Source organism: Asterias rubens, chromosome 1 (assembly GCF_902459465.1).
Source record: "Asterias rubens chromosome 1, eAstRub1.3, whole genome shotgun sequence".
Classification (NCBI taxonomy): Eukaryota; Metazoa; Echinodermata; class Asteroidea; order Forcipulatida; family Asteriidae; genus Asterias; species Asterias rubens.
This window is the reverse complement of record NC_047062.1, coordinates 28,938,124-28,965,416: the sequence shown is the minus strand read 5'-3', so window position 1 is coordinate 28,965,416 and position 27,293 is coordinate 28,938,124. Positions and strand designations below refer to the sequence as shown.

The 27,293-nt window shown below is 39.3% G+C and overlaps 1 protein-coding gene and 1 long non-coding RNA gene across 2 annotated transcripts; one reads left to right on the top strand and one right to left on the bottom strand.

Moving 5' to 3' along the window:
* The first annotated feature begins 815 nt into the window (after window positions 1-815).
* LOC117307261 (BTB/POZ domain-containing protein 10-like) lies at window positions 816-20,260 on the top strand. The gene is made up of 10 exons (XM_033791966.1): window positions 816-956; window positions 5,677-5,814; window positions 8,450-8,743; window positions 11,978-12,080; window positions 12,767-12,887; window positions 13,765-13,862; window positions 15,576-15,675; window positions 17,018-17,128; window positions 18,390-18,443; window positions 19,650-20,260. The coding sequence occupies exons 2-10, from the start codon at window positions 5,726-5,728 to the stop codon at window positions 19,886-19,888; spliced, it is 1,209 nt and encodes a 402-aa protein (XP_033647857.1). The 5' UTR covers window positions 816-956; window positions 5,677-5,725; the 3' UTR covers window positions 19,889-20,260.
* A 2,295-nt stretch (window positions 20,261-22,555) lies between these two features.
* LOC117307258 lies at window positions 22,556-26,358 on the bottom strand. Its single transcript, XR_004521059.1, has 2 exons — window positions 24,628-26,358; window positions 22,556-24,451 (listed from the first exon to the last, which is right to left on the bottom strand). It is a non-coding gene; the product is annotated as an uncharacterized LOC117307258 (long non-coding RNA).
* Between the last annotated feature and the right edge of the window lie 935 nt (window positions 26,359-27,293).

Genomic DNA, 27,293 nt, shown 5'->3' with positions numbered 1-27,293 from the left:
TCTTGTCTTTTTAATTCCATTTCTGAGACGTGCCTGCTGATTCTGTAATGGGGTGTCCTATTTGTTCATTTTTAAACGTTATTTACAAGTTTGAGATTTTACAGATATCTGCCTGTTTTATTTAAGATGTTGATTAAATAATTATAAGTCTATAGAATAAACAAGGCAAAGAGTAAGGTTATTACTGTGTAGGATGACAAGCCTGTTGTGAAATTGCATTGGGAAGGTACCAAGTGTGGTGAAGAAAGTATAAGTTTAAACATTTCATTAAACAAAAACCAGACGAATGATCTGCAGAAACACAAAGAATCTACTTTTTATCGAGTCTTGTGAACATTGGGGGACCAACAGTGGCTTTTATTCGCCACTTCCTCCATGTAACTCGTGCTTAAATGGCACTATATCCCCATAGTATTTTACTATGTCACTATACCCCCCCCCCCCAGCACAACAGAGCCCTGACATCAAGCAGATGAGTGTGGGGGAGCAATTCTAAGGGTGGGGGGTGTCTATAAATACCACTTTTTCTGTCCCATGTTGTAGTTTGTTTGCAGTGTCTTACATATACAAACATTTTATGATATATTTCACTACCACCGCCAGAAACTAACTAAACAACCGGCTCCTTCTTTCCTACTGCACCCAAATTTGATACACATCGAGAACTGAACTGCAGAGCATACCAAAAAGTGTTTTGTTTATGTTTTGGCAAATTTTCTCGCGGTTGGCATCGCAAGAGGGCGCTGTTTACAATAATTTCCATTCAGAGAAATGAAATAACTTTGGAGCATTTTACACGTCATAGCATCTCATCAGGAAGATGGCGTGGATGTTGATAATTTGAGCAACCAGTTTCTGCACGTTTTTGGGTGACAGACTCGATGCCCGGTACATGTCTACAAACATTAGTCTTGTGTGAACAACATTGACTGGACTTCATAGGCCAGCATTTGAATGTAAGTATTGGTAGATTAAAAATACAAACGAAACCAACATTCTCTTATTCCTGTGCACGTATTTGGCATTCACACACACTCACGGTGGACGAGCCAGGCTTGATTTGTCATCACACACACTCCATGATCATGCTCACTCTTTGCATAATCAGATCATACCACCACATTTTCACTCACTGGGGCTTATGACTAATTTGCTAAAAAACAATGAGTAAAAAAAATTAGTGACTGAATGTTTCCCATTGCCGAAAAAGGACCGATAGGGACAAGTTAACTAACCAGATTTGCTGGTTCCACTTCCATGCAATGCATGCATCAAATCAATGGCCAGTCACTGAGTCAGATCGTCAACAAAACAGCAAAACCCAAGGCAATACACTGTAGTGTACTGTCGATCTTAAGCCTGGTTTATTCGAGACAAATTTTGACGTCAGGAGCTGAGCACAGGTCAACTGACAAGAATTATCCGTTGCGAATCTGCGACGTCAACATTTGTATCGCTTTGCATTCTCAGGAATTGAGATTAAACCAGGCTTTAGGGTCAGTCTAGGAATGAATGTAGAGTAAAAGTCTTGATCAGAATCAAATTGATCCATTTTGAATATTATAAAGAAATCTTGACATTAGGCCTATTTGATTTGTTTTCAATATTTTAAGGTTGGACAAAATCTAGTTTGAAATATTAAAATAGACCCTTTCACTCAGTTCACGTTGCTGATACTTTTGATCGTTGTTCTAGAAACCATGTAGAAACTAACGCTTCCTCATTATTAGGCGTCAAGCGTTTTTGGCCTTCGTTATGCTATGTTTTCAAATGGTTAAATTGATAGATTAACATGTTCTGGTCTTATCCAGCAGTAGCTTCAATTACCTTTGTACTACTAGCTATTACTACCATTCCTATTGGATGTCGGACACTTCGTACCTTTGCCACTTAGTACCCTGGACACTTCGTACTGTAACCAAATTGGTCACTTCGTGACCATCAGCCGAGTCACTTCGTACCTTCATTAAAATGTGTATTCCTCAATAATTATATGTTCTTTGAAATAAAAATTAATACTTACTGAATTATAATTTTTGTTTGAATATGTGAATGTCATTTTGAATGTGAAATTAATATTTTGTATTAAGTTAATTACGCCAAGGACAACATCTTCCGTCAATATTTTTTACAAATATTTTAAAGTCAAACAATCACGCAAACAATCACGCAATCGTCAAAATAGCTTCTTGGTCCCAACTAGATAGTAATAGTTGGTTTGATTTGCTATTATTTCATAATCATCCGATCACAAAGCACAAAATAATCAAAAACGATGCAGAAATCCCAAATTAATACAAAGGTAGGAAGTGTCTCGTGAGAAGGCACGAAGTGACTCGTGAGAAGGTACGAAATGTCTTGTAAGAAGGTACGAAGTGTCCAAGGTACGAAGTGTCCAAGGTACGAAGTGTCCAAAGTCACTTCGTACCTTTTACTTTGTACCTTGAAAAGGTACGAAGTGTCCTGGGTACGAAGTGGCAAAGGTACGAAGTGTCCTGACACCTGCCTATTCACCTAAGCCTGGTTCAAACTTCCTGCAAATGTGAATGCGAAGCAAATTTTGACGACACAGGGAAGTTTCACAGGAGTTGAGCACAGTTTCCTGTTGTGAATTATTCATTGCAAATTTGTGAGGTATTTATTTTTTTCTCATTCGCCGGAAGTATACGGTAAACCGGGCGTCAGAGTTTTCCCAACACTGTTTAGATGAGAAACACACCACATTCACATTGGTTTGGTTGTGAGGCCTTTTTGACCTCAGTTACATTGTATTATTTGTAATAAACATCTTTACAAGCAGTGGACACTATTGGTAATTGTCAAAGACTAGCCTTCACAGTTGGTGTATCTCAACATAGCATAAAATAACAAACCTGTGAAAATTTGAGCTCAATCGGTCATCGAACTTGCGAGATAATTTTAATGAAAGAAAAAAACACCCTTGTCACACGAAGATGTGTCCGTTAAGATGGTTGATTTCGAGACCTCAAGTTCTAAATCTGAGGTCTCGAAATCAAATTCATGGAAAATTACTTCTTTCTCAAAAACAATGGCTCTTCAGACGGAGCCGTTTCTCACAATGTTTTATACCATCAACCTCTCCCCATTACTCGTCACCAAGAAAGGTTTTATGCTAAAAATTATTTGGAGTAATTACCAATAGTGTCCACTGCCTTTAAAAGTTGAATCCACTCAATACTGAAGGTTGTTTTGCTGTCAAAATACACTAGCGCATGAAACACTGCACTTTCTTTATTTGTGCAGTTTTCCTGATTGTGTACCTTGACAAGAGGCAATGTGGTTTGTAAACCTTGAAGAATAATGTATCCCATCCCCCTTCCCCCTTCCCCCTTCCCCCACGAAAACAAACAGAAAATATAAAATATTAATTGTAGGGCCTAATATTGACAACAAAATATAATAGGCCTAATAATGAATCAAACTGCCAATATAGGCAAAACTTAGGGGGCAATTCAGAATAAAGAATTTGATTTTTTGTTCTTTGGTATTGTTCGTGGTCAAAAGAAACAAATCGAAATTCAGCTATTTACATACAATGTATGCAAATGAACAACGATACAAAAAAACTCACCTGGCCAAGCTGGTAAGATTGTCATCCTTCCTGACTAAACTACAGATTTTTGTTGGTTTTTTTTAACAGGAAAAGCCACACAACAAGTGATGCTAGAGACCTTTGATCTAGAATACTTGTTTTCATATTTGCATCCATTCACTGCATCTGCAGTGTATGGATGTTTATATTATGAAGCCATTCAATATCTAAAAATCAAATTTGGGGTGGTTGGTTGGTTGGTTAAAACTAACTTTCATTTGACTGCACTATGTTTCTGTGCAAGTTTTTAAGTTTACTAGTTACATTGCAGGCCTGTAAGCTTCGTTTTTGAAAAGGCAAGGGCACCAAGGCATTTTCTCTTTGGCAAAGGGCACCCTATGAGGAAATTGTAAATTTCTAGTGGAGCATTTTAAGGGCAGCAAGGCAATGGCAAGGGGCAACGGAGGCAATTGGGACCAGAGGAGTTCTAATAGATTGTCTAACCAATCATTGCTCATTTCAACCTCAAATTATGAGTTAAAAAAAGTTGCCTCCTTAAGAGGAAACCGAACTTGTGCATGCGTGTAACAGTAACACAAGAGTCCTTGATGGTAGATAAAGCTTCCCCAAATCCCTTAATTCTTTGTAATCAGCCATTGGCCATGCATGCCAATCTTATCAGAGCACAAACATTTACAGTGTAGGTGTTGAGTAATCGTGCTGTAGGACTGTGTCAAAATGCTTTATGTTAGTTGGCCTTGAAGGGGGCACAGCAATTTGCCTCTTGCAGGCCTGATACTTCATGGGGGCAATGAAGGTGATTGCCTCCATGCCCGTTGGTCATTACCTTGGTGCCCTTGAAATGCTCAGCCTGTAGAAATTTCCTCAAAGGGTGCCCTGAAAATGTCTTGCTGCCCTTGCCCTTTCAAAAACTGCTCTGGAAAGGGCACTTCTACATGTATTTAAAAAAAAAAATTGTTTTGGAAGCCTCCGTGCTCCCCCTTGTCATTACACATGTTACATTGCAATAGTGTCCACTGTCCAGTGCCTTTAGAAGGAAGTGATGAAAGAGTGTTGACAAGTTGTAATTTGACCGTGTCAACAGTTATAACCCTGCCTTTTACTTGTCGGTTTGAATTTACTTTGAAAAACTTGACTGACTTTAATTCCTTATGAGCATGGAGCAAATGAGGCACACCCCTGGATGAAGGGATCATATCAAATTGTGTATGAGTAATTTGCATGTAGTTCTACAGTGTGTTTATTAAAGGCAACTAGTGTACAATATCAGGCCTTGCTCTTATAGCTTTTTGTTAAGTAGCCAACCTGGATAATATACTCTGAGTTTAACTTGCCCCTAGGAAGTTTTAGTATTCATGATTTCAAACATGTACTTTTACGCCTCTCTTAATATTTATGCATGACGTCATAATTCTAACCCAAAATGAGGCTATGGGCGCCGTCCGCAAATCACTTGCAGTGGCTGCGCCCATCGCCTCGTTTTGGGTTACAATTGTGACGGACCTCATGCATAAATATTAAGAGAGGCGTATTGTCACAAATGTATCTTTCTGATGCATTGATGGTAGCAATCACAACCAATAATATAAATAGACAAATAAAGGTACACTCAAACACTCAAAAATAAATTACCACATAAAAAATGTATTATTCACATCTGGAAGAAATATTAGAGCATTTTAAACAAGTGGGTTGCAGGCCTGTACATGTATGCTTCTTTTTTGAAAGGGCAAGGGCACCACGGCATTTTCTCCTTGGTAAAGGGCACCCTATGAGGAAATTTTGTAATTTTCTACTAGCAGAGCATTTTAAGGGCACCAAGGCAATGACCAGGGGACATGGAGGCAATCACTTCTGTTGCCTCAGTGAAGTATGAGGCCTGAGATTGCACAGTTTTAAGTTGCACATAGGGCAAGTTGAAAGGTTGTGTTTACTAGCTCATAGCAGTTTTTACCATGTGCGCTATGCTAGTATTAAGGGCAGCCCTGAATATAAACCGGACTAGTCGATTGATCTGTCAAAGCAACACCCCCCCATACCCCCATGGGGATCCGCTAAAAAGGAAGACCCAACTAACCCGTGTTCCTGTTTGTACCCCACAGATATTCCCCTAGTAGCCCTTGGTCCAGCAGTCAGGCTGTGACTGGCTTCATGGCCTACAGGCAACGTGGCGTACCATACAGTGCTAGCATAGATAGTGACTCCGATTCCTTGGATAGTGACCGAGGATATAATTCACAGTAAGTCTACACATTAATTAACGTTCTTGTTATAATTTGTTGTACAATTAACCATCTAAATCACCTATTTTGTTAATACAGTTTAAAGGAACGTTACAGAATTGGTAAGAAACAAAAATTGTGAAGATCACAGGTTTACATAAAACTTACACGGTCTAATGATGAGGATAGTTGAAAACATCCCTTGAAATATTTCTACCTGAAATGTCATTATTTGATGAGAAATAAATAATCTAACTTCGCGTTTGGAGTTTATCGCTCAGTGAGTGTTCTATTCATTTTTATTTTGGCATCGATGCAATAAAAAATTTGTAATCGGTTTTTCACTATTCTCTCGTAACCCAGATGGCCGATCGATCTCGAACTTCTACAGGTTTTTCAGTTTATGTGTATGGTGGATTACACAAAGTGCTTTACTGCCAGTAACTGTTTTGTTTGCAAAAACCCATTCTGTAATGTTCCATTAAGTAGGATTTTAAACTTAAAGTACAAAAAGGTGAGGTTTGCGATATAAACACCATGTGAAAATCTCTTTTGAGTAGAGTTGTCAAACACCTGGGCCCAATTTCATGGCTCTGCTTACCATAAGCACAGAACCGGCGCTTACGGAAGCAGGGAATTCCGTGCTTACGGCAAGTGTATTTCACTTTTAAAGTTATAAAATGTGTATGTTCAGGGTTAGGGTTGAACTTCTTTTTTGTTTTGCATGAGATAAGGGGAAATGTATACATGTTTTACATGATTCAGGCATGATATTCTTTCTACGGAAATTTTAGCCCAAAAAGTAAGTTATTGCGTGTAGACCATTGCACAACACGTAGCACACTTTAAACAGGCCTATATTGTCCGCCATTCTGCCAGTCAAAATTTTGAAAAAAAAAGAATTTACTCCCAAAATGGTGGAAATGGTAGACATATTCTTAAAATCTTAGGAGTTGAATTCCAAGTTGTGTCACTAATGTCAGCCCTTGTACTCAATAAAATGTTCCTGCTTTTTCCAAGTGCCAAATACATCATGCCTGATGAGTGAACATGACTGTACGCGAGACACACATCTTGCATAGCAAGAATGACCTCAGGCAATTCTCTACAGTGAAGAACATAGGATGAAATGCCATAATCAAAGCCGGGAATTCATATCATGCAGACATAGATCCAGAACTAATACTATGTAGGAGGGGGTGGTAAACTTTGCTTCTGCTTAAAGGCAGTGGACACTATTGGTAATTATTCAAAATAATTATTAGCATAAAACCTGACTTGGTAATGAGTAATGGGGAGAGGTTGATAGTATAAAACATTGTGAGAAACAGCTCCCTCTGAAGTGACGTAGTTTTTGAGAAAGAAGTAATTTTCAACAAATTTGATTTCGAGACCTCAAGTTTAGAATTTCAGGTCTCGAAATCAAGCATCTGAAAGTACACAACTTGTGACAAAGGTGTTCTCTCTTTCATTATTATCTCGCAACTTCGATGACCAATTGAGCTCAAATTTTCGCAGGTTTGTTGTTTTATAAATGCATATATCCTATGTTGAGATACACCAAGTGAGAAGACTTGTCTTTTACCAATTACCAATAGTGTCCAGTGTCTTTAATCAGTATCAGATCTAGTGTGTCAGTTCCTTGGGGGCGTATGTTGTCTGGGGGGAAAAGGAGTTTGGTTGCTTACGTAGGCAAGCATTATATTCTTCCTATTTAAAGGGATTGTATTCGTTTGGTAATTGAAACCCACTTTTGTTTAAATCCTATTTATATAAGTACCATGCAGGAAATTAACGTTAAAGCACCTTTAGCGTCACTGAGTGACGGGTATGTGCGCTATATAAGAAGCCACTATTATTATTATTATTATTAAAACAAACCTGCTGAAATTTGATTTCAAAAGGTGGTGAACTTTTTGAGATATTGCCGAAAATCTGGAGCGGTTTACATACACTGTATGTCCACGCAAGAAGAAGAAGAATCTGCAATTTGAATGCAAATTCTGAGAAATGTTACTGTCAGTAACGCTTCTCAGATTCAACTTTTTGGCGATAATCTTTCATACTGCAGTATTTTAAAGTGAAAAATTCCTAAAAATGTTTATACTGTCCAAAGCTGCCATACTTTTTACCAAGTAAGTTTTTCTTGACGTTACTTTTCAGAGTCATTTCCAAACGAATACATACAGACCCTTTCCTCATCTCTGATGTAGCATTGAAACAAAAAAGGGCAGTGCGTTACACTCAGTCTGTTTACAGTGGCTGTTTAGTGGCTTCTGTTTACAGCATATTATTTACTGATAATATTTGTTATTGTATTAATTTTGGTTTTACCCATACACTGTACACCGATGTGTGTTAGCAATGGACGTGTATACTCAGTACTTTCCCAATCAATAGGCATTATAGTACTGGAATTTGAACCTATTTTTTTCACAGAGCTCAGGAAAGTACTGACAGTGCCAACACAAAACCAAAATTAATATTCTTTATCCCAATGCAAATATTTGTCTTTGTATTGTGCCATTTTTACTTGTTCCCATTCCTGTGTATGTGCCAACATACTGAGAAACTTAAACCAAAATTAATATTCTTTATCCCAATGCAAATTTCCATCTAATAAATATTTGTCATTGTATTGTCAAATTTTTAGTTGTTCCCATTCCTGCGTATGTGCCAACATGGCTGACAAATCCAGCAATACATCACCGACCCACTCATGCATGAAGCCAGTGTGTGACAGTAAGACCTTGGCTGGAGGACACCCCAGCAATGCGCCTCGCAACCGAGCGCGCTCAGTCAACGATATCGACAAAGGTGGCACACGCAACCACCACGGCCTTTTTGGGCAGAAACTTCCTGACAGAGTTACGCTAATTGTGGATCATACTAGATTCGTTGTGGACCCGTCATTGTTTACAGCACACCCTAACACTATGCTGGGAAGGTGAGTAGTGCTCTTCATTATTGTTAAAGGATGTGGACATTATTGGTAATTACTTAAAATAATTATTAGCATAAAACCTCACTTGGTAACGAGTAATGGGGAGAGGTTGATAGTATAAATCATTGTGAGAAACGGCTCCCTCTGAAGTGACTTAGTTTTCGAGAAAGAAGTAGTTTTCCACGAATTTGATTTCAAGACCTCAAGTTTAGAACTTGAGATCTCAAAATCAACCATCTAAACGCACACAACTTCGTGTGACAAGGGTGTTTTTTCTTTCATTATTATCTCATAACTTGGACGACCAATTAAGCTCAAACTTTCACAGGTTTGTTATTTCATGCATATGTTGACATACACCAAGTGAAAAGACTGGTCTTTGACAATTACCAATAGTGTCCACTGTCTTTAAGATGATATTCACATCAAGGGAACTTGGCAAACTCCCACAAGGGGATATAAACACCAAGCTGGCAACAGCCAATCTCTCTCATACAAACATTGGTTCAACGTCTATGATTATGAACTGCACAAATCAAGAACTTGTGATTTAGTAACTAGACGACAATATTTATTCTAGTCATTGTAAAATCAGCTGTTAGCATGGGGATTTGAACCCACAACCTAGTGATTGCAAGTCCTGCAGTCTAACAACTTTACCATTGTGACTAGTGGTCCGCTGGCCAAATGCCGTTTAAAACACGCGATGACCAGTCAAATTGTTCTATGATTATGAACTGCACAAATCAAGAAATTGTGATTCAGTAACTAGACAATATGTATTCTAGTCATTGTGAAATCAGCGGTTACTTGTGGTATTCGAACCCTCAACCTTGTGATTGCAATTCCTGCAGTCTAACATTTTTACATAGTGACCAGTAGTCCGCTGGCCATATGCCAGTTAAAACACCAGAGGACCAGTCAAAATTTTCTCCAAGTAGTCCCTAGCGCTGGGTAGTTCAGTATTGAAAAGCATCCCTACTTAAAGGAACATTACAGAATGGGTTTTGCTAACAAAAAAAGTTGCTGGCAGTGTAAGCACTCTATGTAATCCATCATATACATAAACTGACAAACCTGTAGAAGTTTGAGATCGATCGACCATCTGGGTCACAAGAAAATAGTGAAAAACCTCTTAAACATTTTGCATAACATCGATGGGGAAAAAATGAATAAAACGCTCACTGAGCGATAAACTCCAAACGCGAAATTAGATTATTTACTTCTCACCAAACATGACATTTCAGTCATAAATATTTCCAGGGATGTTTTCTAGTATCATCTTCATTAGATCTTGTAAGTTTGATGTAAGCATGTGATCTTCACGAATTTGTTTCTTACCAATTCTGTAACGTTCCTTTAAATGTGAAATATGGACCAGTGAAAAAGCTGGCGGAGTTGTGAAATGACTCGTAAGCTAAATGGTCCTGCTAGCCAGTCTCTGAAAAAGTTAAGGCAAACCTCTGATCATAATGAAATATTTTGATGACAAAGGTCATTGTTTGTTGTCACAGCACTTGATAAAAGAAGGTTTGGACTGAACAGAATGCCAGATATGTTATGAAAAACAAACTGTTGACCCATATTATCTATGTGACATATTAATAGTTGACCCAAATTTGACACAATGTTATCTAAGCATGTGTATTTACGCTTATTTTTGTAATTGTGTAAACGTTCCCGAAATGGTCAGTTACAAGTGTAAATGTTTGTTTCAGAAACAAAATTTAGAGTAAAACAAATATTTACACAACCTTTCATGTGATCAAAAACATTGCGTCTTCATCACAGCATTTTGACTTTGTGCCAAACAAAACAAAATCAATAAGAACAAAATCTTACATGTTACAGTTAAATAATCTGCTTCTCCATCCAGGGAAATTTTTTGCGGGATGTTTGTGCAAAAGTCTAAATGCTTTTAGATGTTGGGCATACCCACCCCCCTTGAAGCACAAACACTTAATATTATTACTGTTTTCCCCGTTTCAGACCAGATGAGATAAGAAACCCAGCTGTTTATTTTGTCTAGACATATTATTCGTTACGTTTCTCGCGGTAAATCAAAGTTGGGGATCGAAAATAAATTATGTGTTGGTCGAAAACATACCAGACGGTAGTAGATGGCGTGTGGCTGAACAACAACTACACGTAAAGATCAATTTCATAAACTAACTCTTGCCATACTACTATCGTTACACTTATAGCATTTATAGCAGCTTCCCACTCAGGGACAGATCTACCAGCTACATTGTACTTATGATGCTAGTCCTCGTGTTATAATGAAACGCAAGACAATGGGGCCAAGGAACCCCTCCTCTCTTCGAAGTTGTTCGACACCGTACCGACCGAGCGAGGCTTGTCCGGCTCACACCGGTAGCCCGTATACCGTTCGGCAGCGCATTCAGACCCCGTACATCATAGGGACACTCACTTGTCCATACAGCTAGCGTACAGCGTACACACACACGCCACACGGACGTGGCATGATTGCTAGCGCAGTAATACGTCATTCTCAATCGCGCCAGTGATTGGCCAATGTTTAGAATGACACGCCCAGATCATGCATATGCATGCCCTTTAATCGGAATTCCGATAAAGCTGTTACAGACCCATCAAGGCTGTTGTTTGAGCCACGTGTGCGAGGTTGAAAGTAGAAAGACACGACCGTACTCACGACTTCGCTATACTGTTCTTGCTGTACAATGTACTGTACATACAATGTTCTGTATACATGTACGTTGTTCGTGTATGCACAGCGTGCAGACTGCCGAATTAAGCTGCGCCGAGCCGGGGTACACTACGCCAACAGCATTGAGTCAAGGCTATTCACAATCTTACCCCTGGTCACTGGGCCTTAAATCATTCCTTAAACCATCTCAGCTCCCTGGTGGGGAGTATACAGCCTTGTGCAACATTAATATGCACTACTCGGCTAAATCAACCACAAGAACCATCTCTGCCCTCACAGGTACCCATTTACCCCTGGGTGGAGAGAAGCAATTATAGTGAAGTGTCTTGCTCAGGGACACAAGTGTCACAACCGGGATTCGAACCCACACTCTGCTGAACAGAAGCACCAGAGCTTGAGTTCGGTGTTCTTATCCACTCGGCCACGACACCCTGCAACTCAGCCTGCAACTCAGCCATCAGAACTTTGGTTCGATGTTCTAGACCGCTCGGCCACGCAAACTTTTAATGTTTGATTTTGATTTAATTTTTGATTTTGTTCCGATGTAGAATGTTTGGTAATGGGATTGACAACAACTTCACGAGACCCAATGAGAAAGGAGAGTATGGAGTCGCACACGGCATATCGTCTGAACTGTTTAGCGCCATCTTGGTAAGTACTAACAGGCCTTGAACTTCACTCTTGAATAATAATAATAAATTTTCCTCTGGTAAGGGGCACTTCAATGAGGAAAGTATGAATTTGTTTTGATCTTTACTGAGGGCACCACAGCAAAAGCACGGGGCAGTACGACAGTTGATGTGGGTGGCGTGGGTTATTGCGAGGACTGTACTTAAACAGGCAAAGCAAGTTTCAGCAGAAAGGGATGGTTGAAGCTTGGTGTGGATAATAGGAATGTTGGAAGTACATAACTATTACAAGTAAAGTTTAAGCTAGGTGTGGTTTATAGGCAGAACCAATTGCTAGTTACTTGATGGTACAACTATGTGTAAATCTCTTTTAGGAGGAGTGTTGGCTCCCGAAAAGTAAATGTTGAAATGTGTATTCTCAGCAATTGCTCAGACACAGCTTCAGGACGAGCAGAGTATAGTGTTTGAAAGGTTTAGACCACACTGGCTGTTTTCAGAGCCACCACCCCTCCCAAAAGAGATTTACTAAACGTTGTACTCGCAGGTTTACTTGTGCTAGTCACTTCCTACAAGTTTAAACATCAGCAGGGTCACAACCCTTATGAGTGGGCACCCCATAGCGACGGTCGTAGCCCTAGCCGTCACTTTAGCATATGGCCCAAGTTAGTACCTTATCTAATTATAGTATGTATTTTGTCTGTTTTGTAGGAGTTCTACAAGGGTCGGGCAATGCGATGTCCCCCTAGTGTGTCAGTAGCTGACCTAAGAGAGGCCTGTGATTATCTCCTTGTACCCTTTAATGAAAGTACAGTCAGATGTAAAAACCTTAGTAAGTACAATATAGGTTTTCTCGGTCAAATTCGGCAAATTAGGAGTCAATCTCATTTTCACGCATTCAAATTAAAGCTGTTTTGCCTCTCCATTTGTTACTACATTTCAAATTCAGAATTCGGCCATCCAATTTCGTTTTTGAGTTGAGACAAATTCATTTAGCGTATCAACGTTCTTTTTCGTGACACACACGCCTCAAGAAGCGTCTGCGAATTTAAATGCTGCTTTGATAAATTGCTAAACTTAATGATTATTTTGTTAAATCGAATGACGCAACATTACATTTGACTGATCATAAAACGAAATCGAATGACCCTTTTCAGTAGCATTCGCTTTCACGGGAAATAGAATAGATTGTTGGTTAAATTGGCTGCTCATTTTCCGAAATTGACCATGAAGACCTTAGAGAGATTTCGCGAGGCTACAAATACATACGTTGTGTGAGCTCATACACATACACTCAAAACAGATACTGTTCGCTGATTCAAGTAAAAATTTTGCCCTAGATTAAGAACATTTTCCCCCTTGTCAATTGCCTCAAAGGTGTCATTCATGATATAGATAAAAATGTGTTCATCAGTTGTAAGCAAAATATTAGGGAGGTGCATTATAAACAGGGGTCTCTTTTTTGCTGTGCTTGCTGAAAACTTTCTGTACACAAGGTCAATGTGTGTGTATGAACAGGTAATCAAAAATACCACTCAATCAAATGTTCACAATGAACAAGAACATACACAAAATGTTTTTGGATTTGGTTTGCTGGCCAACATGTGTCTATACTTTGGCCTAGTGTTATTTCATGTTTCACTGTTGATGATTGGTCAGGGTTTTCTTGTACTGTGTTTCTGATGTCATTTTCTATTTGATAACTACAGGATGTTTGTTGCATGAGATTTCAAATGACGGCGCCAGGGAAGAATTTGAGAAGTATCTCGACACCCTCATCTTACCAGAGATGGTCTCATGTGCTAAGGTAAGTGTGGCAGTATACTGTTTCCTCGGACAGTGTCAACTTGTATCTGTATCTTGTACACTTAAAAATTACCCATAGGGTTGTCGCCATATGTGGTCAGGGTGCGCAGCTGTTAAATATTTGGGTAGGCCATTGAAGTCGATTTCATTCAGGTCCAGTCTTGGGTTAAAGTGAAAGATAATAGCAATCTTCGTTTGTAGTTGTGACTTTGTAAGAAAAGGGTCCAGGTTGGGGTATTGAAACCTGGCTGGATGAATATAGTTGATCTTTGATGGTATTTAGTGTGATACCATGTGTCTCTTTGTAAAGTGTCATCAGTCTAAGTTTGGTCTTACGGTCCTGGAGTGACTCCCATTCTAACGTTTTTAGAATTTTGGTGATGCTTGACTCCCAACTGTAATCGGGAACCGTTAATCTGGCAGCGTGATGTTAGATTCTCTCAAGCTTCTATTTGTCTTCATATAGCCTTTAATCAAGGCGCACTCGGCGGCGGCACACCCAGATATCACGCGCGAAGCACTATAAGCAACTCGTGTTTCGAATTAGTTTTTCATATATGCACCTTCTGTGTGTTGCCCTCAGCACGTGACTTTTCAATGCATCAATATGAGTGTATGGGTCATGGGGCGTGCATGCGGCATGTGATCTATGGTATTGCATCTTCTTATTGGCCAACAACTCATCATGCTCATGCATAATGCATTACATTTCTCCCACCAAAATCTGTGGCAAAAAGTAAAGAAAAACATAAGGCTCAGCCGCTCACACTGGTCTTTTTTCGTGCGGGATATATGGTGTCGTGCTTGACATCTGCTCCTTGACTAAAGGCTAGTCTACATAATGCTTTGGGTCCCAAATGGCTCAGCAGTACTCTACAAGGCACGGTCGGAGTGTAGGTTTGAGTTCCGGTTATGGCACTTGTATCCTTAACTTAACAATACTTTACCTGCGCTTTTAGTGGTTTGTCCTTTGGATTGGCCATTAAACCGTAGGTCTAGTGCATGTAAATAAACCCACAACACTTATCATGGAAGAGTAGGTGTTAAACCTGGTGTTCTGGTTCACATAGCAAGCAGCCTTGTTTACATGTTACCTCAGGCTTGTGAGCTACAGTTATTCAAGGAACGTTACAGAATTGGTAAGAAACCAAATCGTGAAGATCACAGATTTACATCTAACTTACACGACCTATTGATGATGATAGTACAAAACATCCCTTGAAATATTTCTGTCTGAAATGTCATATTTGATGAGAAATAACTTATCTAGTTTCGCGTTTGAGTTTATCGCTCAGTGAGCGTTTCATTCTTTTTTTTTTTTTGCATCAATGTCATGCAAAATGTGTAATCAGTTTTTTACTATGTTCTCGTGACCCAGTTGGCTGATCGCTCTCAAACTTCTCCAGGATTGTCAGTTTATGTATGTGGTGGATAACATCAAGTGCTTACACTGCCAGCAACTGTTTTGTAGCAAAATCAATTCTGTAGTGTTCCTTTAAGTTCACTTATGAGGCATCCTCACATACACAAGTGTCATGAACCCACTCGAACCCACTCTCTGCAAATGAGCAACACCAGAGCTTAAGTCCAATTCTCTTTAGCACTTAGCCACAACCCCCCACTATATACTTTTCTGTATACCTTCCCAAGCGTATTGAAGACTGGAATGATTTTGGTGACTCGTAATAAATGGAAGTGTTTTAATATTATACAGCATGGTCAGAGAGAGTGTCACATTGTCGTTTTGATGGAGGATGACGTCGTGGAATGGGATGAAGAATATCCTCCTCAGATGGGAGAGGAATACTCACAAAGTAAGCTTATTTTTTAGATTTTATTTCTTTTGTAACTCTGAGCCCCCCAACCTGATCCAGATTTCACAAAGCTATAAAATTCATCCCAAGACAAATTGTCAGTATTAGCATAGCGATGTGTATTGTGACATTACACTTCACTGAGCAACTACAATTGATTTGGCGTTAAGATCAATCTTAGCTCATGTGAAATCAGCCCCAGGTCTACTTTCAGGAGAACCAATCAGAGCAGTGACTGACTCTACACTGAAACCTCTAAACCCCTATCAATAAGACCACATTTCTTCAGTCTCCTAACAATGGCTAGAGCAAGCTAGTCAAAACAAGACCAATTAAGAACTAACTCCGCAGTAATGAAGTTCATAACGATCCACTAAAAGCTAAAGTAGTAGTCCTGGCTGATTTTCTACCTTCCGCCCAGGGAGTAGTTTAAAAGCAGCACAGTTCTTTTTAGAACTGTGAAGTTCCCCTGAGAACTGATAAAGTGTACTCCGCGTTAGTAGAATATAAAGCAAGACAGTTCTCTAATACAAAATCTACACATGGTGTTACCGCAAACCAAATATATAATTGATACCTCACCATACAATGCCTCAAATCATATACATTTATTTCATCTTATTTAACCAAGGTAGCCCCGTCTGTTGTCAAGAAACTGTTCTCCCAAGTTCGATCGCTCTCTAAACTTTGTCCACATTTTATGGGCCTTACGAAATCATGGCTTGGGCTTACACTTCCCCAGTCAGTTGTTTAGAAAATGTTCTCCTCATGGGACTTCAATCTGAAGGACAGATCCCAAGCCGTGGTTTCGTAAAGGCCCTATGTAGTGGTTATGATGGAAGATTCTAATTTGTTCCCCTATCGTCAGTCCTTGTTTTCTTACTTTAAAGGCAGTGGACACTATTGGTAATTACTCAAAATAATTATTAGCATAAAACCTTTCTTGGTGACAAGTAATGGGGAGAGGTTGGTGGTATAAAACATTGTGAGAAACAGCTCCCTCTGAAGTGCCATAGTTTTGGAGAAAGAAGTAATTTTCCACAAATTTGATTTCAAGACCTCAAGTTTAGAACTTGAGGTCTCATAATCAACCATCTAAACGCACACAAATTCGTGTGACAAAGGTGTTTTCTTCTTTCATTATTATCTCGCAACTTTGATGACCGATTGAGCTCAAATTTTCACAGGTTTGTTACATGTATTTTATGCATATGTTGAGATACACCAACTGTGAAGACTACTCGTTGACAATTACCAATAGTGTCCACTGCCTTTAAGTAATATTCCTTAAAGGCTGTTTGTTATTTCATCTATGCTTATTATTTATGGTATCTTTGCACAGTTGTATCCAGCACTCCATTATATAGGTTTTTCAAGTACATCGAGAATAGAGACGTAGCTAAGACGGTGCTGAAGGAGAGAGGCCTCAAGAAGATCCGTCTCGGAATAGAAGGTAGAATAATCTTCCACATCAAGTTTTAAACCTTGCATATCATATTTCATTGATTGATTCCGGTTATGAAGCCAAGGACTCTCAGAATAGTTAACTTTACCACTATACTGGCCAAGAACCCAATGGAGAGAAGACAATGAAGGCAAGTTTCAGTTTTTAGATGTGGGAGGATAACCCCAGAGAATTATTCAAGGCAAAACCTATGCAGGCCGATAGGACTGAAAACCCAATCCACATAGTGCCCCCGATTGGGATTCAAATGAAGGTGTTCCTGGAGGTGGAAGTGAGGAAAAATACCACTACTACAACCTGACCGCCCTCAATGCAATCAATGTAGCTGTTTCAATCAAATATGCTGATGACATTCACGCATGCATTTATAGAAACACTATTACTTGACAAACATCATAGAGTTGTGAACTAGGCTAGTGCGATATGTCAGGCCAGCATCATCCACATACAAAAAGGCTGGATGATTCCTCAGCTCCGATTAAAGGAACACGTTGCCTTGGATCGGACGAGTTGGTCTATAAATAGCGTCTGTAAGCGTTTGTTATAAAATGAATATGGTTAGAAAGATGTTTTAAAAGTAGAATATAATGATCTACACAAATATCCCTCGAAATTGCGTGGTTTTCCTTTTACATCGTCGACTAAAACGGTCGACCATTTATGGATGGCCGACCCTGTTTCTTCTAAAATGAAAACCGTGAAATTCCGAGACATGTTTGTGCAGATCATTATATTCTACTTTTAAATTATCTATCTATGCTTTTCAAAGACCAACTCGACCGATCCAAGGCAACGTGTTCCTTTAATGAACGTCAAAGCAGCCGTGGGTAGCTGCTTTCTTCGACACCATGTCACTAATAATAATATCAGTGTGCATTAGAGATCTCCTTTGTGTTATTCTTCTTCTCATGTACAAGAGGAGTATGACCCTTCCATGGCAAAATAGACCTTGAAAAATTATATTTTGAGAAAAGCAAGTACAGAGATTAGCTGTTAGAACGGGATAAAACCATATAAAAAACGGGATGAAAAGTGTAAATGGAGGCCAAGATAGAACATGTTATATTCACATCCATACGAAGAATCCCTTCGAATTTTTGAAGTGGAAAAGACGCCTTCAATTTACCAAGAAGTTATCTTATAGGATCCAACGATTTTAGATGTTAGACCGTTTTGCCTGGGAAAGGCCACGTATTGAAAACATGTATAGTCATTTTTAACATTGTCTTTTTCTGAATTTGACCTGCAGGCTACCCTACTTATAAAGAGAAGATTAAGCAACGACCTGGAGGCAAACCAGAAGGTATGAACTTTGACCTTTTAACTCTGACCTCATGTATTCGATTAACTTTTTGTGCCAAATTTGAAGGCTCTGCGTTTGATGTGTTTTTTGGTATCAAATATTTTGATTTTTTATTATTCTTATATACTTGTGGTAATGACCTCAAAGGAACCTTAGAAGTGATTATACATTAGCGCTGTAAAGCCTGGATCTTACTTCATGCGAATTGCAATGGCGAATTTCGCTGCATCACAATGCGGGAGGTATTGTTTGCTTCACGTTTTTCGCTTTGCTTTTGCTTTCATGTGAAGTATTAACCGGACTTTGCCCGTATGTCTGAAGATACCGGTGTAGAGAAGGCCTTAAAGGCAGTGGACACTATTGGTAATTACTCAAAATAATTATCATCAAAAAACCTTTCTTGATTACGAGTAATGGGGAGAGGTTGATGGTATAAAACATTGTGAGAAACAGCTCCCTCTGAAGTGCCATAGTTTTCGAGAAAGAAGTAATTTTCCACGAATTTGATTTCAAGACCTCAAGTTTAGAACTTAAGGTCTCGAAATCAACCATCTAAATGCACACAACTTCGTGTGACAAGGGTGTTTTTTCTTTCATTATTATCTCGCAACTTCGGCGACCGATTGAGCTCAAATTTTCTCAGGTTTCTTATTTTATGGATATGTTGAGATACACCAACTGTGAAGGCTAGTCTTTGACAATTACCAATAGTGTCCACTGCCTTTAAGTAAATGACAGGTTAAGATATGAGAGGATAACCCAAAATAGGAAAAACTCACTCAATTAGGTATGGACTGAAACCCTAATCCTAACCCCAACCCAGGGTAAAATGTTACCAAACTATGGATAGTGAATTATGGAAATGAATAATTGACGGAAACAAACGAAAACAAGACTCAACAGATTTATTTACATTAGTGTTGACAAACAAAACCTTCAATTGACCAATTCACCTGACGTCATCATCAGAGTAATCTTGGATGCGGCATACTGGTGGGCAATGTCACTGTGCGTTATTCAGTGAAGTGCGCATTTTAGGCAACGCAGCGTTTACATGAAAACCTTTTGCCCACCAACATGATGAGCGTCGACAGTTGCCGCGTGTGATGTGCGTGCAAGGGGTCAATATAAGAAAGGGTTGTCATTGTGGTCTATGAAATTGAATTTGTTCTTACGACTTAAGATTTTATTATCTCTGCTTTGCAGTTATCTACAATTACGTTCAACGTCCCTTTGTGCGCATGTCCTGGGAGAAAGAAGAGAACAAGAGCAGGCATGTGGATTTCCAGTGTGTCCGAAGTCGTTCCATTCCAAACCTGTCGAGTCTAGCCGGGGAGGTGCCTCTGGATCGAGACCTCCGGCAACCCGCTCTTCACGCAGAGGGTGCAGCGATGCTACAACAGGTGGCGGATCAACCTGATGGGGACAACGATGGCAATAACTAGGTGGTCCCCAATTAGGCGCTGGGTATGTTCCTAGCCCTGTAAAGTACATGAGGGTAGTTTGTTAGGATAAAGCATGCCCGACCCAAGGTTGTGCTGAGGGTTATAATGTGTAACACCGGTCCTGACTTGACCACTACGAGCAAGTTTGAGTGCGCGCATTTAGTCAACTACTGACCAGAAAAGTACATGCGCAGTGACGCTCTCATTCGAATGACTCGTTTTGGAATCCTAGTCAGCCATCGGTATCATATTCAACTCTTCTTTGCCTTCTGCTTTTTTGCTTTAGTGTCACTGGTTCACCTGTGCGCTTTACACATGTAAGCATGGAACATGCTATCGGGACCAGTGAAGAAACCATGGTCATGAGGCTGGTCAACCACAGTAGTCAACCAATGGTCGACCAGCCTGGGTTCGAGTCAAAATGGTCAACCTTAAGTTAACCATGGTGCACACTCGAACTTGCTCTTCGTCGGTTGGTTTGACATGTACCTGATCAGGGAATCGCTAACAAAATAAAGATAGTTGGTACCTGTAGAGGTTAACAAGCGGAGTGAGGGTAGGGTCCTCAATAAGACAAAATAACTTAGGGTTATATCGATTATATGCCTGCCATTAAAGACACAACACATTGCCAAATTAATTATGGATGGTTCAAACTCGAAATGAGCACAGAGGATATTGTTGCAAATTGCGGTGAATATTTTTCGAGAGGTTCCCAACGCCTGTGAATGTTTGATGCAAAGTATTGACGTAATGATGGATCCATCAGGCCTAGACTTGTTGGTCCCCTGTTTACCATTGGGTTCACCAGGGCCCAATTCCATCGAGCTGCTTAGCAGCCATGTTTGTGCTTACTGGGCAGTTTCCATTTCATAGCGCTGCTACTCGTAAGCACAAGATGAAAGGAATGCTAACCTTCCGGTGCTTACATGTACTGTGTGAAAATGAATGACAGTAACAATGTAAATTCATGTTAACCTAGTCTTGCTAACAATGGCCCAATTTCATAAGGCCTATAAGCATAAAACTGGCTAAGCACAGAACAAATCTTGCTTAACTGAAAATTCCATAGAGTTGACATTGTTGCAACTGGGGCCCCACTCATGATTTGCTTAGCAAAAAAATTGGCTGAGGAATATTTTCTGCTTAACAGCTTTGTGAAATTGGGCCCTGTGAAATACGCTCAGCACGAAAATTTGCTTACCATTAAGCAGCACTATGAAATTGGCTCCTGATTAGAACTACAGATTTTTAAAGTTTGAATCAGCCATGAGATATGGGAGGAAAATTATTGGCCGTCCACAGCAGGAAGATTTTTAGGTCATAGAATCTACATCTTTTTCTTGGTCAAAAAGAAATTCCATGCTATTTTTTATTGTGTAAATGCTGATGCCATTTATAAAAGTAAAGCAAGCAATTTATGTTATAAAAAGTGTGTACATTTATAATTGTTTATAAATCTGCATGCATACAGTATAAATATATCACACATAAAAGAAGTACACTAGAGTTGGGACTTTTAACCGGTTAACCATAAAATCGTTCAGCATAAAACAATGTTAAAATCTGTTTCCAAACTGCCTAAAGGGTAAGACAAAGCCAACAAAAAAGGACAAAAAGCAAGGAAAACAAAGCATTAAACGAAGACCACAGAAAAAAAACAACAACAATATATTGGACCTTCCTTTTCTTGAAAATGTTAGCCCCGGATGCTATCCAGGAAGAATGATGGACACCCCCAGGCACCAGAAATAACCCACTGCACCCATAGCATGGTGCCCTGTGCTTTTACTGTGGGTCCGTATGCAAAGTTACAATATAAATTTGAATTTTCCTCATAGAAGTGCCCCCTGACCACAGGATAATTTCTGTGTGTCGCCTCAAGGAACGAAGTTCAAAGACTTCATCCCTTTTGGTGGTGGAACTGTCTTATCTTAAACCCCTACTAAATGTTGCACATCATTTTCAATTTACAATCTTCTACATTTTGCTTTGTACAGCTACACATGTGGTGTGTGGTTTCGTGACTGTGAAGACTGGCTATAATGTCAAAATCCTGGTCGGTCCTAGAAAGTGTCTTGACATTTGCTTCTTTTATCGGCTCAATAGTTCTGATTGGAATGTAGAAACGGTTGAATGGTTAACCGGAAATCCCAAGAACCTTTTAAGGTTTTAGGAAAGTAAAACGTAGATGCACAACCCTTAAATGCACTCCTTACCCTCTTGAATAATTTGTCTCAATGGTAGCCATAATGGTTTTGTAACGTAGAGGCATAAGGGTAAATTCTGCAATATCACAATGCAATGAAATATTAGGGATTACTTTTTTGTTTTTTTTAATGATTGCGTTTTTATATTGAAATTTCACAAACAACGAAGTCCAGTTTTATGGGCCTTGTAAATTAATTGTCATTTGAAATTTTGTGCTTATAAGTTAATTAACAAACAATATGCTCATCCAAGCCAAGCATTCTATTAACTGATCGTTAACCACTTTGGAACCAAATTTTAGCTTGCCACAAGTTTGAGGATTATCTTTTAAAACAATGAACAAATTATGAAATCACTTCAATTGAAATAAAAGTTGTTGTCTGCACCACTTCAGCAGTTTTATGTACTATTCTGATACACATTATCTAGTGGCATGAGCCTTTTCATGATGTAGTATTTCTCTCTTTACCTTTGGGCCTTTTCAAAACAGCAGTCTCTGGCCAGCTCTTACAAGCTCTGGCTAATGGGTTAGAACTCATTGACACTTTTAGTAAGAGCGAACATTCACAGTGGTTTAGCCTCAAGCCTGAGTTGAAAACGATGTTTGGAAAAGACCCAAAACTCAATGCATAATATATGGCTGGTTTTAATGAAGTCACTTTTTTGTGAGTGTTAAAAACTTTGTATGTAATTCTGTGGCCTATTTTTGTATCCAAAAGTGTGACATCTTTGTATAATTCACCGACGTACTAAAGCATACCTTTGTATAATTCACCACAATTTTAAAGCGTACATCCGGAAAGTGCCTTTGCACATTTTGAGTGCAGTCAAATTTCGTGCAGACCACCAGCTTTTTAAGAAACTATTTAGAGAACTTTTACTTGTCATTATCACTTTAGTGTATGACCTACAAGATGTGAGTCCATGTTAGAAACCAATGGTGATTGCTGTTAACGAACGGGATGGTCCAGGATTTATTGCAACTAGAGTGAGAGGGTTGACTTTGCATTTGAAACAACCTCAAAGCTTGCAAGTCCTCTTCAATAGACCTTTATCACGGTGCAGCCATTAAGAATTTCTCCCATTGATATCAGTGTTACCAAACCGAGGCTGGAAGAACAAAATAGTCTGGTTCCAATTTTCAAAATGATTATTAGCATTCATTGTTGTATATTCAATACGAGGAACATGATCAAGATGGAGGCAGGTCTATAGAGCAAGTTACCATTGCGTTATTGTTGGCTTTTTATCTCCTGACAAGGTTCCAAAAGCAACTTTTTACTTTTGCCATCTAAAGAAGGTTATGAGATGATCCTTGTGGAAATATGTGATCTGTTTCTTAAGAGCATCACCATTTGTTTTGCATGGACCGACATTTTGGAACCTCACTTGTCCTGAAATATTTGAATATTAAGATTTAATTATAATGTAATTGTATACTGATTGTGAGGGGAATTTGTAATTGTGCATTTTTTGTGATCGTGTAGAAATTGAAAGGTTTAATACTAAACATAATGGGACTTGGGGTTTTTGGGGGGATTATCGCTAGGGCCCAGTTAAGCAGAACAATTCTGCTTAGCAAATTTCTAGGCTAATCAAGAAATGACCGAGGTACCAGTCACAGCAATGGTAACTGTATGGTGTTGAGGACCAGCCTATTTTTGCTAAGCAAAAGTATTTTGTGCTAAGCAAGATTTGTGCTTGCAGACTTTATGAAATTGGGTCCAGATTATTCTGGTTTGGTTTGCAGCGCTGCATTCTGAGATACCAGTCACAAACTGAACACATGGCATGCTAATTTGGCAGGTAACCTTATTATGGTAAGCACAACTTTGTTACTCGGCTCAGCTGCTTTTTTTGCTCAAGCAGCTCTGTAAAATTGGGCCCTGGGCTAAATTTCACAGAGCTGCTTAAGCAGAAAATATTCCTGAATGAATTTTCACGTGGCATGGTAATTTGGCCAGTACCCTTATTTTGTTGTGCTAGGCTGTTTTTGTGCTTAAGCAGCCATGTGAAATTTGCTTCAATTGTCAGTTTGAATTCTGACGACCTCACTCAGGTCATCAGCCAGGGGAAACACTGATGTCAAAGGCATGACATGAATATGAAATTGAAATGAAAATCAATGCAATATACGCCTTGGGAATAATTCCCTATCAACTGTATGTGAATAGTCTGCCATTTTTAGAGCTTGATTCTAAAGTCATGTTGTTGAAGACGTAGATGTTTACAGCCAGTACGTAGCATTGTCTATCTTGTACTTTTTAGTTCTCATTAGTTATTACATAGTACTTAGTAAAGGTATCGCATTACTTAGTACCTAATACCCATTGTACCTAGTACCAAGTGTACCTAGTACCCAGTGTACCTAATACTCAGTGTACCTAGTACCCAGTGTACCTAGTACCCAGTGTACCTAGTACCCAGTGTACCTAGTACCCAGTGTACCGTGTACCCAGTGTACCTAGTACCCAGTGTACCTAATACCCAGTGTACCTAATACCCAGTGTACCTAGTACCCAGTGTACCTAGTACCCAGTGTACCTAATACCCAGTGTACCTAGTACCCAGTGTACCTAGTACCCAGTGTACCTAGTACCCAGTGTACCTAGTACCCAGTGTACCTAGTACCCAGTGTACTTAGTACCCAGTGTACCTAGTACCCAGTGTACTTAATACCCAGTGTACCTAGTACCCAGTGTACTTAGTACCCAGTGTACCTAGTACCCAGTGTACCTAGTACCCAGTGTACCTAGTACCCAGTGTAACTAGTACCCAGTGTACCTAGTACACAGTGTACCTAATACCCAGTGTACTTAGTACCCAGTGTACCTAGTACCCAGTGTACCTAGTACCCATTGTACCTAGTGCCCAGTGTACCTAGTGCCCAGTGTACCTAGTACCCAGTGTACCTAGTACCCAGTGTACCTAGTACCCAGTGTGCCTAGTACCCAGTGTACCTAGTACCCAGTGTACTTAGTACCCAGTGTACCTAGTACCCAGTGTACCTAGTACCCATTGTACCTAGTGCCCAGTGTACCTAGTGCCCAGTGTACCTAGTACCCAGTGTACCTAGTACCCATTGTACCTAGTGCCCAGTGTACCTAGTACCCAGTGTACCTAGTACCCAGTGTACCTAGTAACCAGTGTACCTAGTGCCAGTGTACCTAGTGCCCAGTGTACCTAGTGCCCAGTGTACCTAGTACCCAGTGTACCTAGTACCTATTGTCTGGATCCCATCATGAAATACCCATCGTCCTATTGGACAATACTATACATGTACATGTAAATGTATTTCCCTGTCTAGATATTTCGACAAGTGCATTCATAACAGAACGATTTAAACCTACATGCAACAAAGGTCTTAACATTATTGATGAACATTTACACAAGGTAGTCTCATTGCAGTTCATATCATGTACAAAGCAAAACAAGATTGCTTTCCATGGCACAATTAGAAAAGAACTGACTACAGATGGCACAATGTTGATCCCATTCAATTTTTTTGTTTTGGTGCTGTATTATTTGCCTCTGTTGCCCCAATGTTTGCCTTGGTGCCCCCATGATATTTTGTCCATGGTCACAATTCATTTTCCATCTTAAGTGTCCTTTTTCAGCAAAGAAATTGCCCCCTTTTTTTAAAGTACACAAATTTTCAGGGTAGTCAAATAGTAGAGTCTCAGTCGCTGTTGTTCAGTTGACCCCATTGTTAGTATGTTCTGCATTAAATTAGCCTATTGATCACACGTGTGTATCATGCAAATATTATATTTTACGAAAATTTTACCAAAAGGCTGCATTTTATATAATTGATATGTAGAATTGTAATGTAGCAGATTTGGTAGAATTGTAGTTTGGTGATAAGCAAGTTTACAAACAGTAGTGAACTAGTCATAGCTTATTTTATATTAAATTAACACTGTGGTTATCTGTTCGGGGCATTCTGTCCAAAAAAAGTGGAGGACCTCCCATTCCTTTCCAACCCTAAGTGGTCATAAAAAAAAGCGCGTTTTAGAATGTTCAGCTGTGATTATGGCTCGGTCATCACATGAACAAGCATGAATGCATTGGATACCTATAGACGATGTGACCTGTGATATCACATGTTAACAAAAGACCCACGAGCCTGGACTTCCTGCAAGCATGATTTGTACACAGCTCAGTGGAAGAACACATTAACTCTTATAGTTTATGGAGATTGCACTGTCTAACTCTTATCAACTTTTGATATGATGAAAGGGGGCACATCTCAAAACTTGTCCAGCTTTTACTTTCATAACTCTTGGATTGATGTGGAAATTATGACACAAAATGTCAACTTTCCCATATGACCAGTGTAGTACAGTGCCTGCCAGAATACTTCAAGAATGTACAAGGTCACACTTATTGTAAACAAGGTTCACATGGTCTATAGGAAACTTATTAGCAACAATGTCAATAAGACATTTGCGTGTCAGATTTGATTATTGTTGGGTACATTGACGTGCTTGATCACAAGTTAACACTTAAAGGAACACGTTGCCTTTGATCGGTCGAGTTGGTCTTTGAAAAGCGTTTGTATTCATTTGTTATAAAATGCAGATGATTAGAAAGATATTTTAAAAGTAGAGTATAATGATCCATACAAGTATCACTCTAAATTGGGTGGTTTTCCTTTTACCTTGTCGACTAACACGGTCGGCCATTTATGAGAGTCAAATTTTTGACTCCCATAAATTGCCGAAAGTGTTAGTTCGCAAAGTAAAAGGAAAACCTCACAACTTTGAGGCAAATGTGTTTGGATCATTGTATACTACTTTTAAAACATCTTTCAAACCATATGCATTTTATAACAAATGGTTACAAACGCTTTTCAAAGACCAGCTCGACCGATCCAAGGCAACGTGTTCCTTTAAATTTGAATTCCTCTGATTATAGAGCCAGATGTTATTTCACATGATTGGGGGCAAGCTTTTGCGTAGTTACAAAAGAGATGGCAAACACCTGACAAGGTTGCTATAAATAAAAGGGTTACCCCGGACCATTTGACATAGCAACTGTCTCTACAGGTCTAAGGAATACAAATGTTAGCGCTAACTTGTGACTCAGCAAGTCAATGTAGTTTCAAAAGGCTTATTCAGACATGGTCCTACAGGCATTGATTGTTTTCGCAGGCATGGCAGATTTTGCCAGTTTTCTACACACACAAAAAAAT

Excerpts from the sequence above, each read along its gene's own strand:
- LOC117307261 (XM_033791966.1), top strand. The coding sequence starts at position 5,726 with ATGGCCTACAGGCAACGTGGCGTACCATACAGTGCTAGCATAGATAGT. Across the intron at positions 5,815-8,449 it reads GACCGAGGATATAATTCACA|TTGTTCCCATTCCTGCGTAT; the intron begins GTAAGTCTACAC and ends TCAAATTTTTAG. Across the intron at positions 13,863-15,575 it reads AGATGGTCTCATGTGCTAAG|CATGGTCAGAGAGAGTGTCA; the intron begins GTAAGTGTGGCA and ends AATATTATACAG.